The following is a 12,612-nucleotide window of genomic DNA, read 5'->3' on the forward strand; positions in this document are numbered from 1 at the left end:
AGAACACTTGTTAGATATGAACTAATTAATGCATGGTTACTTTCGATGTTGCCGTTATTGTTTATCATACTTTTTCCTTTTATTACCAATTATTAAACTAGTTTTATTTCTTAGCGTTTGTTGAATTATGTGTCACAGCTAGAATTGAAAAATATTACAAGATTTTATTCCTATTAAAGGACTAAAGAGTTTATTCAGTTAAAAAGTCTTCTGCAGGAAAATGTTAAGTAATTGTTCTTTGCCATTAATGGTTTTATGTATTTATTTATTTGTCTTTTTTGTGCGGTTCTATTATGGTTTATTTGCTTGGTTGTTATCTTTAGATTTAAACATGCCGCCAGGTGTATCCTTCTTACTTTGGATTTTGTTTTTCTTTTTTTAAGTTCCAGACCAAATTGGGGGAAATTTAGTTCAATTCAATGTGATAAGAATCAATTAATTAGTGTTGCTACGTTTCTTAGTTTATTTTTTGCTGCAGTTTATCAGTTTTTCTCGAATAAAAAAGAACAAGAACTGCAATTGAGCACAAAAAAATGTGTTTATCAGATTTGTGTGATATAAGTCTTTTTTTCGTTTGGTTTTCATCTTTGTCGTCTTTTATTTCATTTCTTTATCTTAAAGTTCTTTTTTTTCTGTATAAGTGTGTGTTCACTTGAACGTGTAAAAGTTTAATCACAGCATGTGACTTGTTGGCCACTAATGGGTGTTTCCTCATTTAAAGTTTAGCTTCAATGTTCATTCTTGTTCTTGCTGTTTAGGATTTGTCGGTTCTTTTACTGCTGTTGCTGCTGGTACTGCTGTTTTGGTCTACATTTAATTTATGCTTTTCAATTTTTTCTCCGTTCTTGTGCCACATTGTGTTCGTTGTATGTCTTTTGGCGGGTTAGTAAGAAAGTATTAAGCTTAAACTAAATTAGCATTTAGATTAGATTACTGAAATTGCGGTAATTAATAAATAGTTGGCATTGTTGGACAAAAAAATGTGTGTTTTAATGAAAATTATTGCGTTGTTGCAATTACTCAATGGTCGAACGAAACGAAAACAGCAATTAGAATTTGAAATTCAAATATTTGCGTATGTAGTCTAAGAAAGAGTTAATTTATGTGTTAACATTATTAGATGATCATTATATAATATAGTAGAAGATCAAAAATTAAATTCTTCTTGAAGATTCTAAAGACCCATTAAAAACAAATTTTTATTTTATAAACGACCTATAGTCTAGTTTATAGTCTAATCTATAGTTTAGACTATAATACTTTTTTGTTAAAAGTTAGTACTACTTCCCATTACCAATTTTCCATACCTGCTATACTATACTGACAAAACACAAGTAAATAGACTTCGAAAATCTAATAGATCTATAGTCTTGTCGATATACTAGGCTATTCCGTCCTCTAGTCGATATACTTGTCAACAGACTATTTCATACACTAGTCGACAGATTTGACAATGAACTAATCCATGTACTAGTCCATTATTTTTGCCACACACATATGTATATACACTTATTCCTTAATTATGAACACTCTTCGGAAAGTGTTATTAATATCAATTTTTCGGTATACGTATGAATATTTATATTGTTAACATTACTTATACCACCCGTGACCTGTATTATGAAACTTTAAAGATGACCACTAATTTCGACCAATATTAAGTAATTTTATTAAAATTTTATATGAAATTTGGTTATTTTTTAAATAAAAATTTTTAAGTACAACTCCACAAACACAAATTTTTTATATTAAAGTATGCAAAAAGCTAAAGGCTGGTATTGTTTTCTAAGTTTGTTGGCTGTTTGCTGTAAATTGTTTGCTTTTTTATATATTCTCTGCCATCTTGTAAAGTTTTAACTAGAGAATGGATATTTTTTTGTCTTTACTTTTGGGTGTTGGTGGTTTAAGTGTGTAATTGTTTTTTTTTCCTTTACTTTTTGATGCCGAAAGCTAAATTTTGTTTAGTGAGAAGTTAAATGCGGCTGCTGTACGTGCATACATATATTTGACAATAATGTTTTGTGGTGGAAGTAGAGCATTGGTTGGTCGTTTGTTTTGCAGTTACCATGCACTAGTTTAAATCATGTGGGCGTGTATAATGGTTGGAATGTGGAGGCCGCTTATGGATTTAGTTACTTTTTGTTTTTGTTTTATTTTTCGTCGTTTGTTTATTAATTTTACTATGAATGCATTAAATATAAATTTCAGCTGCTTGCATTATTTGTAATTTTTTTTTTTAAACTTGATGGCTTTACAGCTAATGGCGCCGTTATCACTGCTCTGCAATGTCCGTTGTATCTATCACACCTCCTTCTTTAATTCGGTTGCATGTATTAGTGCAAACATGTGTTTGTGTTATTAATAATATAATAAATACGTATGTAATATATTCGTTTAAATAATGTATTTGTAAAAAAAATATACATATATATTCTTCTTAAAATATTCATTATAACGGTTTGCAAAGCTTCAACTTCATCAGGAGTGTTTGTTTGAGTTCTTTGGACACCTTGTGTTGTTTGTAAGTTTCTATATATTTATTACGTTTTAAGATGTTACACTTGCAGTAGTGGCATCGTCATTGGCAAGTGTTGGCCAGTAGTTGGTAGTGCTTAATAATCGTTATTAAATATGCACCACTTAGTATCATACCAATAAATTATTTTCATATTCACAGACACTCAAGCAAACACTTTTTAAACTACTGATCTGAAAATAGCAATTGGGGTAGAGATGGATTTTTTAGTTGTTGCAAATATATTGGCCATTCTTTCTTAAAAGTTTATACATTTTTTGTTTCAAACTTACGCCTGAAATTTTTACAATTCGCTCTCTCATCATTGATCTTCTGCTTGATTATAACTATTAACGTGCTGTATCCATGACTTCGTGCCTTTTGAGTTGCATTCGGGTGCGCATTTTCAAAATACTTCCATATGAACAAATTGTTTTGAAAAGTTTCTTGTGTGGCCTTTTTGATGGTCAATTGGTAGGTTGTTTTCTTGTAAATGTGTGTATATGGTTTACACATATGGGTATGAGTAAATTGAAATTGAGTTTATTGTAGTTGCTTGTTTTATAAATAGTTTATGCATAAATCTTCATATAGTTCATTCATATGAATTAATAATATTTGAGTTTGAAACATACTTACTTGCCATTCTTAGACAGGCAAGTCTGATATTTCTGTTAAAGCCACTGGCAACAAAAATATCAACAGCGAACAAAATAAAACAAATTTGAGCTGAACCGTTTTCAATACATCTCAGTTGTCAAATAAACGGAATTTGTGAGTTTGCGTTGGTTTGGCAACAGTTTAGTTTAACTCAAGCACAATAATGAAGTAGACAAAGAAAAAGTTAAGAAAAAAAAGCACAACAATCTTGTTGGTAGAAAAAAAGAAGCAAATGCAGCCATCCAACCGTATAAGCTTTGATAGTGAGTTGCAACGTTTGACGATATTATATGTACATGACAATGTCCAGCTGTGTTTAAAATTGCCCACTCAAAAGTTGTGGCAATATGTATGTTTGACTGCAATGCAAGTTGTCTAAGGTCATTGGTCCAACAAACACTTTCCACCCAAACAAAGTGATTTGATATATTGACACAAACATTTACAAAAATTTTATGAAAATCTAAGGTTTAAAACCCTTAAGTAGAACTTATTTTTCCTGATTTTAATTATTATACAACACATTATTAATTTTAATATTGTTTATTAATTTTAATATTTTTTAATATTTTTTTTAATTTTAGATTTCTCATTGCACATCATGATGTGATTCTGTCCCGTTCAATTCATTTACAACAATATACAGAAATACATTGACCTCTTCCTGGGTAATGTAATTTGAGACAAGTTGAGAACTTAAAGTGTGCCATACCACCAAGGATTCCAAAAACCGAATTAAATCAGCCACAGAATACAAACAAAAGTATAAACAAGTTTATTGACAATATATCAAATATTCAATATTCATATTTGTAACGGTCACAACGAACAAATTTAACCACAAATGCCGTCCTTTTGAAACTGAAATTAAAACTGAGATTAAAGTGCCTTCTTATTATATTAACATTAACATTATTATACTTCCATTTACATTACATAAACATCGATAAGTAAACAAACATACATACATATATACATAAATATTATGTACACGTAGCAGATTAAGTTATACATAAATACATATATACAAATATTCATCGCATATTTTTTATATTCGTAAACAACTTTTACATTCTTCGTTACTTTTAAGAGCCATATTTAGACATACGATACATAAATGGGATTAGATCCCTAGCAGAAGTTGCTACAAAAGAGACGAGAAACAAGTGCAATTTTTTTTGTAAAAGAACCCTAAACTAGGGGAAACAGTTTTAACTTTGATTCTAAGAATCTATTTGTCATTTGGCATAAGATGTCATCATCGCCTGCTACAACAAGTGTTATAACTGCAAACGAACTTGCTTTAACGGCGGCTCAAGCCAATATGCATCATCGTGGTGGACACATGAATGAAGCACCTCTTTCGCCAGCTCGTGCTAATTCCGTATCGGTGGCTGGTGCAACTGGCACAACGACAGGAAATATAGTTTCAACAAGTATGGCCAATTCGGGTGCTGGGACGGGCAATGGCTTGCCGTTGATATCACCGAATGCAATGCATCGTTCACCCGACAGTCCTCAGCCGGAATTGGCTACCATGACAAATGTAAATGTTTTAGACTTGCACACAGATTCATCGAAACTTTACGATAAAGATGCCGTTTTTATCTATGAAAGTCCAAAAGTTGTAATGACCGGTGGTAGTCAACAAGACGATCATGTTATTGATGCTCGCATGGTGGCTCAGTTAAATCAGCAACAGTCTGCTGTACAAACAGCTCACGAGAATCAACCATTGGCCAAGATTGAGTTTGATGAAAATCAAATAATACGCGTGGTAGGCCCAAATGGAGAACAGCAACAGATTATTTCGCGAGAAATCATAAATGGAGAACATCATATTTTATCGCGGAACGAGGCTGGCGAACACATTCTCACTCGTATTGTTAGTGATCCATCTAAGTTGATGCCGAACGATAATGCTGTAGCTGCAGCCATGTTTAATCAGGCACAGAAGCTGGCCAATGATCACAATGTTTACCAGACCTCGCCACTGGATGCCTCTGTTCTTCAGCACTATGACTCCGAAGCCGTGGTTAAAACTGAAGTTGATATATATGACGAACAAAAGAAACACAATGCCGGGCAAATTATCTACACAACATCTGATCAAGATGGCGGCGGCGGTGGTGGAGGTGGTAACACGAAACAATTGTCTCACTTGCCCATGGGTACCAAACTGGACCCCGATATGTATCCGTCAGATAAACATATCGATTTGATCTACAACGATGGCAACAAAACCGTCATCTACACTACAACTTCGGATCAGAAGGGCTTAGAAATTTATTCTGGCAGTGATTTAAGCGGTTTAGTGGCCGATGGCCAAGTCGTAGTACAAGGTGGTTTACAATATGCCGGTTCCGGCGGTGCTGGTGGCCAGCCCGTTTATATTGTATCAGATGGTGCCTTGCCACCTGGTGTGGAAGGTCATATTCAAAGGTAAGTTAAGGCAATATAAATATCTGAGTAATTATTGTAAGTTTTAGATGTATCTTTAGCAAGATAAACATGCTTAGCAGACAAACAAGCAAATATTTTTCCTTTTTTCGACGTGCACGAGTATTTCATGAAATAAATGTCGTTTGTAAATAATTTATAGTATTTGATCGAGAGCACCCCACATGTGATGACCTGATGTACATCGTATCTCTTGTGTTTTTTTATTTTTTGTTATTTCATTATCTAACTGTGTCTGACCGTCCGTCCATTCGTCAGTTAGGAGAATCACTTGAATCACTTACTCGTAAAAATACCAATTCTAAGACTTTGGTAAAATTGTTAATGTGTTGTGTGTGTGTGTGTGTGTCTCCAAAAAGCCAGCTTCATCTTGTTGCTTGTACGCTTTACATCTCGTTAGTTTCATGAGGCTGTTAATTAGCTTTTTACATGTCTCCGGCTACAGTTTAGACTGCAACGGCAATTACAACTGCAACAACAACAACAACATTATATGCTATACTGGACATATGTACCGTTTGCTGTTTGAATGTTGCAAATAACTTTACACACAAACAGATATGTATGTACAACGTATGTATGTTTATTTATTTATACGAATACATACTCCAAAGTCTGCATCATGCAACTTCACTTGGTATATTGTAGCATCTCTTTCTTAATGGCTTGTCGTTTGAACACATTTGATGTGCTACGAATTTTTAAGTAGGCGCGCCCGGATCTGTTTTCTTGTGTTTGATTAAAAAAGAAAAAATCGAAAAATTAAACAAATAAAAAAACAACTGTGAATTGCAGTTGGATGTAACTCCTTGCATGAGATGTATTTTTTTCATTTTGCCTTGCAGTTCGGTTTGTTGTGGTGTTACTGTTACTCTTACTGTTCATGCCACAAATGCTGGCAAATACTGTTTATTGCAAACTGCTACTGCTGGTGGTGCCAGTGTTGGTGATCGTCATCATCGTCAGCAGCAACATAATGTTGGTAATAAAAATTTGAATAGAAATTATTCTAAAAACTTTAACCGTTAGCTATAGTGGCTGAATTACCATTAAACTTAAAGTGAAAATGCTTAGAGTGCATCTAAATATATTTGGTCAGTGTACTCGTATATTATATTATAGATGCATCCAAACATTTTTAAATTCTATATGTATGCGCTTTAAAACTCTCCCTAGCGCAGTGCTTTATCTATCCATGCTTCCAACGTCCCATTCGTTTATTCATTCATTCCTTTATTCAGTCTACGACCATCCATCCAAGCAACAAACTATCCATCTTTCAGCCATGCGACCGATTTATACATCCATAAATAATGACAAAATTGCATTTCCGCAATGTAGCAACACTACAGTGGTTGTTGTTCTTTCTATGATGATGTTTCTGTGGATGGGGTTGAGGACAGTGATGATGCTGATGTTGATGATGATGATGAGAAAAGTCCCCGCATCCATTTTAGAAGTACTCGATGTGTGAGAGATGGATTGCATGAGGAATATGCCATATTTCAGTGTACAGATAAACGTACATAAAATATGAACCGAATAGCATTTTAATACAACTCTAAACTGAGCATGAATTGCTTTTGCAACTGAGATCAAATTCAACGATGTTTACTTCCAAAAGGTTTGCATGACGCAGCTGCGTAGATTTTATACGATTGACTTCCAGCAATGCATGCAATTTATCATTTAACCTAGAATAAAATGTATCTACTGTTTGTTTATGGGTGTATGTGTGTGTATATCCGTACATTTAAAATTTTCAAACAGGGGCAGATGCAAATTAAAGTTCTGATATTTATTCGTACTTCCTAAAACATGCAACTTAGGAATAGTATTTACTAAAGAAAAGAATTAGACAAAATAAATAAAAAAAGGTTGCATGCTTCGATTGCTAAAACAAGTAAGAATGTATAGTCGGTCGTGGCCGTCTATATGATGCCCTACATCAGTGAATATGTTAAAAATGTGGTGTTGTCTTAAGTCAAAAAAAAAAAAAAATACAAAAAAATATTTTCTAAAAGAGGGTTTACATGTGGGCAGGGAAAAATATGGGCTACTCCTTAAAAATTATGTTTATTTGTGCTTTTAAGTGTAGTTTAAACTTCAAATTATTTTCAGAAGGGCTAAGATGAAAATAAACCCAATCTTCATGAAAATCGCCAGTATTACATACTTATAAAACTAGGTTTCTAGAAATACTACATTTAACAACATTTAACATAATTATAAGCTCAAAAGCTCTAAGCGAAATAAATGAAATGTGAAATGTTTAGGGCCGCATAAAGATTACTTTAAATTTAATGAACATTTAAAAATAAAATTTTGATTATTGATTTTTTAAATAACTTTTTATGTAAATATTTAAGAATCGATCATGTAGAGCAAAATATGCGATTATGAAATCTTAGGATCTTGACATTTGTGTCGAATAATTACAAATCTCTGCCACACACCCATATTCTCATTGTTTACAAATGATGATTGAATTTGTTAGTTGTTGTAAATACAATTTTTTTTATTAAATTGGTAAATAAATCATTTTTTTTTTACCTGTACTTGCAACACTGTGTCCAACCGTGTAACGTGTCAGTGTCGGAACATAAAGTCTGATTTACGATTTACTACTTTATACTCTTATAAGATTGTTGTGTAATCGAAACAATGAAATTATTATTTTCATATTTTTTCTTTCATTTGGTTTGGTACAATGTACGACAACGAAACATTCAGGTGCCCTGGTCTGATTAATGCTGTTCATTTGGTTTGTGTGTCAGTTTGTCGGCCAGTATGTCTGTCTGTATATCCGTTTGTTTCATTTGTTGTTTGTTTGTGTATCCGTTTGTATCACTTTATAAGCCAAGGTAGATAGATAATTGTAAATTTTGAAATTGTTAAAAATAAATATCAGCACACAGGTGTCGGCTGCTGGGGGCACCCTTATTCTTAAATTTCAGATTATTGCAGCCAATTTGATGTTTAAACACAAACACTCACACGTTAACAACATACAATAAATGGGGTTTGCTTGTACGTCCAACAAATGGACGCTGTATTGGTATGCAAACACTTAAGATTTGTGTAGACCACAGCCAAGCAGCCAGTAATTTGAACAGTCAGCCTGTAACGACAAAAAATATACAGTTTTGCACCAATTTCGCGTAATAAATAATAATTAAGCGTCTATTATACGCGTCCGTTAATGTTTAAGCGCCGTCATTTAGTTATTGGCATACCAAAAACTATAAAATATTTTAACTTTTATAGAGAGTTTTTTTTTTGTTTTTCCACTAAATGTTTATTTGGTTCGAGTGGCAAATGTAACTGTTGCTGCAATGCAACTGCAATTGATGCTTTTGTGTTTCGATAATAAAAGTTTACCTTGCATTAGTCTTTAACTGACTGACACCTACATACTACATGCGTTTAAAGCTTTTTAGGTTTTAGTTTTTGCAATTATTTTCTATTTAATTATTATTTGCGGGGGTTTTAAATATATTTTATTAATTATAATTTATATAAGTACTCAAAAATGTGTTATTTAATTATTTGTTTTGAATTACACTTAACTAATTCTAAATAAACAAATTGCATGATTTAATTGATAACTAATTTTAAATGTTTTAGTTAATGTTAAAGAAAAATCTTTGCTTTACAATTGGTTTCTTCAAATATGCTACAACCTTAAGTTATAAACTGAAATAATATTTATGTATATGTTTTGTGAAAACCGTAAACTTTTTCTATTTAATACTTCCAAACATATTTTTAAAATTAGGTATTCAATTTAAAATCCACAAAGTCTTATTAAAAAGTAAAACTCATTAAGTTCTTAGCGACTTTAAAGACTTTTGTTTAAAACACGTTCGTTTGATCGTTCAAAACATCGAATATTGTTGTGTTGCGGTTGTATAGCGGTATGAACACAGGATGCCTTATTGCATTGCAATGTCTTGTTAGATGTCACTCGTTCCTGTCTCTCTTTCTCCATCTTTCTCTTTTGAAAACCACAAGGTGAAATTACAAGGAATACGAAAAGATGGCTATTTTGGATTTTAAGTGTTTGAAAAATATTTTACTCGGTGTTGCAGTATTGGAATTGGCATTTCACGCTTTTCATATGCTCTTGATCTTGGTCATCGTTAATGCTGGCCTAAGACGATGTGATACATATCGTAAAAACGATACGAATACGAGTGCAATGATAGCCAAAATACATATACATATATACGCTTGTATCAGTTTAAAATAATCCAGTTATCTGCAAGACACTGATACCGAAAACAAAACAAACTGACAACAAACTACGAGAAAAAAAAGCAAACTTTAAAAGAACGATTGGCGAAAAAACCAAGAAACATGTGGCATAAGCTCTATATGGTTAAAGCTGTTAGAGGCACATCTTATATTTGGTTTCGATATTTGGCGAATAACAGTGCGTGTAGAAGGAAGTTTTTGTTGTATATTTTTTTTCTTTTTATTTATTTTGTGGTCTGGAAGATAGATTTTATAACGTTATCTGCCATATCAAAGCGTAATAAATTCGTAATTGATTTTATTTTTTTCTTTTGTCTAGTTTTTGTTCTATGCATAAGTATAGAGCAGATTTTGAGCTTGTTAATAGTGATGAGAATGAGGAAGGAGAACGATGAAGATGATGATTGTTGTCCATAGAAGTTTTAAATCTGATCGGTACGAATCTTGTTTTGCGGCACAACAAGCTAAATGAAATTCGATTCATTTGCATGTCTGAGCTGTATTTAAATAAACAAATAAATAAAACTGCAAAATCGTGAAACCTCTAATGAGTTGAGGCCAATTGGCGCCACCAAAACAACCAAACATACGCTTATGTTTTGTTTTTTTTAGGTGTCGCTTACTTGCTGCATGTTGTATTAAGTATTTCCTTCTGTTTGGTCACCATCAACCGTCTGTAGCGACAAATTTGTTGTTGCATTCCAATTAGACCGAAATTCCGTATTAATGTGACCAACCATTCATCAAGTGAGTCTGATTATGCGTCTCATCTCATATGATTGCAGGCGCGATAAAAATCACCAATTCAAGCACATACTCAAACACACATTTACTGCACAGCAACATCACCAACAGTAACAATATATGTATATGAATGCACTTACTTACTATTATGTGCATTATTGTTAGTTGGATGAAACTCCGTTGTATCCTGGGGCGTTAGTATATGCATGCATACATATAAATACCTACCTATATGTGCGTTGTTATGCATCTAGATACATACATACGTATAGGAGTCGTGTCTGAATGTTGCTGGCAATTTCATGTACAACAAGATGTTGCTTAGCAATGTTTTCCAATTATTTCGCAACAGCGGCTCATTAATCATTGAAATGATAAATCTGCAGCGCTGCCCCAACTAATGGGAGAATAGTATGCTCGATATGGTGGCTTGTATTTGTTGTACATAAAAACATAAAATGAAAAACTATAAAAAGAGGTGGCCAGTTAAGTGAGACCTTTATTTAGATAGTTTTGCATTGTTATTCTTTTTTCTGCCATTTTGGCGTTTTCTTTTCTCTTGTTCTTTTTTTCTTTTTAATGCTTTATGGGTATCGATTGTTTGATTGTTAAACAATATGTATCTACATAAATGATTGCTATTATCAAGCTTACCCATACATTCTATACAGGATTTATTCACCTTCAAAAAAAAAAGAAACAAGCAAATGAGTACAAAACAGAGAACATCAAGTTACAAATGTATGCAAATGATTATGAGCCACAGTTGCTCATGATTGTTTATGGCTTTTTTTGAATAATTAGATTTTTATCAGATAACCAACACTCTTGGAAGTTGTATACATACACCTTCGAGGGGTCAACTCTAATTGTTACTTTAAAATTTGTATCGGAATTTATTTATAAGGAATAAGGACTAAACTATAGATTAGACTATAGACTAGACTATAGACTAGACTATAGACTAGACTATAGACTAGACTATAGACTAGACTATAGACTAGACTATAGACTAGACTATAGACTAGACTATAGACTAGACTATAGACTAGACTATAGACTAGACTATAGACTAGACTATAGACTAGACTATAGACTAGACTATAGACTAGACTATAGACTAGACTATAGACTAGACTATAGACAAGATTATAGACTAGAATATAGATTGGACTAAACTTACAAAAGTCTATTATATCTGTCGTAGGGTATCAATAAATTTGCAACTTATACGACAATCTCCCATGCAGCTTAAACTCTCTTAAAAGTTTCTAATTATCAACCATTAAATTTAGGTTTTTTGGAGTCCTTTGCTGCAAACAAAATTAGTAAAACGCATAAAAACACAAACCAATAAAATTATATGCTTTAGGTTGTAAAATATAAAACAATGTTGTTGCAATTCTACACTTAAAAATGTGAGACTTGATTAAAAGACTGTGTAAATTAAAAAAATATGAAAAATTAACCTTAAATATGAAAATTTTAAACAGTAAATATTGTTTAAAAACTGCTTTGTTTTTTCCCAGTGTATTTACAATACCCTGTGTAATTCAATTCACTTCAAACCAACCAACCATCAATAAATGTATGGGCGTATAATAAACAATTAATTGCTGTAAGAAAAAAAAAAGAAAATCTCGAAAAGTATTCCCAAATTTATGTGGCGTATGAAAACAAACAAAACGATTTGTTGGAGGGGGAGGCAGGATGTCTGTAACACACTGTGCGCAACTGCTTGCAGCAAATAAAAAAGATGTTAAATTCTCATGAAATTGTGCGGTGTAAAGTTTAACGGCTTTTATAATAAGTTTTGTGTTTTTTTAAGTTTGTTGTAGATGATTTTGACCACTAACAAACCTATTGAGATAGCAGTTTGACAAAGTGGAAAAGTATTTTACGGATGCATTTTGTTTTTGTATTGGTAGAGAAATCTTATTTTATTTCTTTTAAATTCAATGAATTGATATTATTAC

General features: G+C 32.4%; 1 protein-coding gene and 1 long non-coding RNA gene across 5 annotated transcripts in view; one reads left to right on the top strand and one right to left on the bottom strand.

Annotated features, from left to right (window-relative positions):
- LOC111687328 (protein grainyhead) overlaps positions 1–12,612 on the top strand; it is a 121,756-nt gene that overhangs the window by 16,113 nt on the left and 93,031 nt on the right. For all 4 annotated transcript variants that reach the window (XM_046954638.1, XM_046954640.1, XM_023449773.2 and 1 more), the window contains one exon: positions 3,760–5,617. In XM_046954638.1, coding sequence (XP_046810594.1) covers positions 4,428–5,617 — 1,190 coding nt within the window. In that variant the 5' untranslated portion in view covers positions 3,760–4,427. The remainder of the gene's footprint in view (positions 1–3,759; positions 5,618–12,612) is intronic.
- On the bottom strand, positions 1,612–3,338 carry LOC124420713. The gene is made up of 3 exons (XR_006941320.1): positions 3,155–3,338; positions 2,809–3,070; positions 1,612–2,709 (listed from the first exon to the last, which is right to left on the bottom strand). It is a non-coding gene; the product is annotated as an uncharacterized LOC124420713 (long non-coding RNA).

This window comes from Lucilia cuprina, chromosome 6, assembly GCF_022045245.1.
Source record: "Lucilia cuprina isolate Lc7/37 chromosome 6, ASM2204524v1, whole genome shotgun sequence".
In the NCBI taxonomy this organism is placed as follows: Eukaryota; Metazoa; Arthropoda; class Insecta; order Diptera; family Calliphoridae; genus Lucilia; species Lucilia cuprina.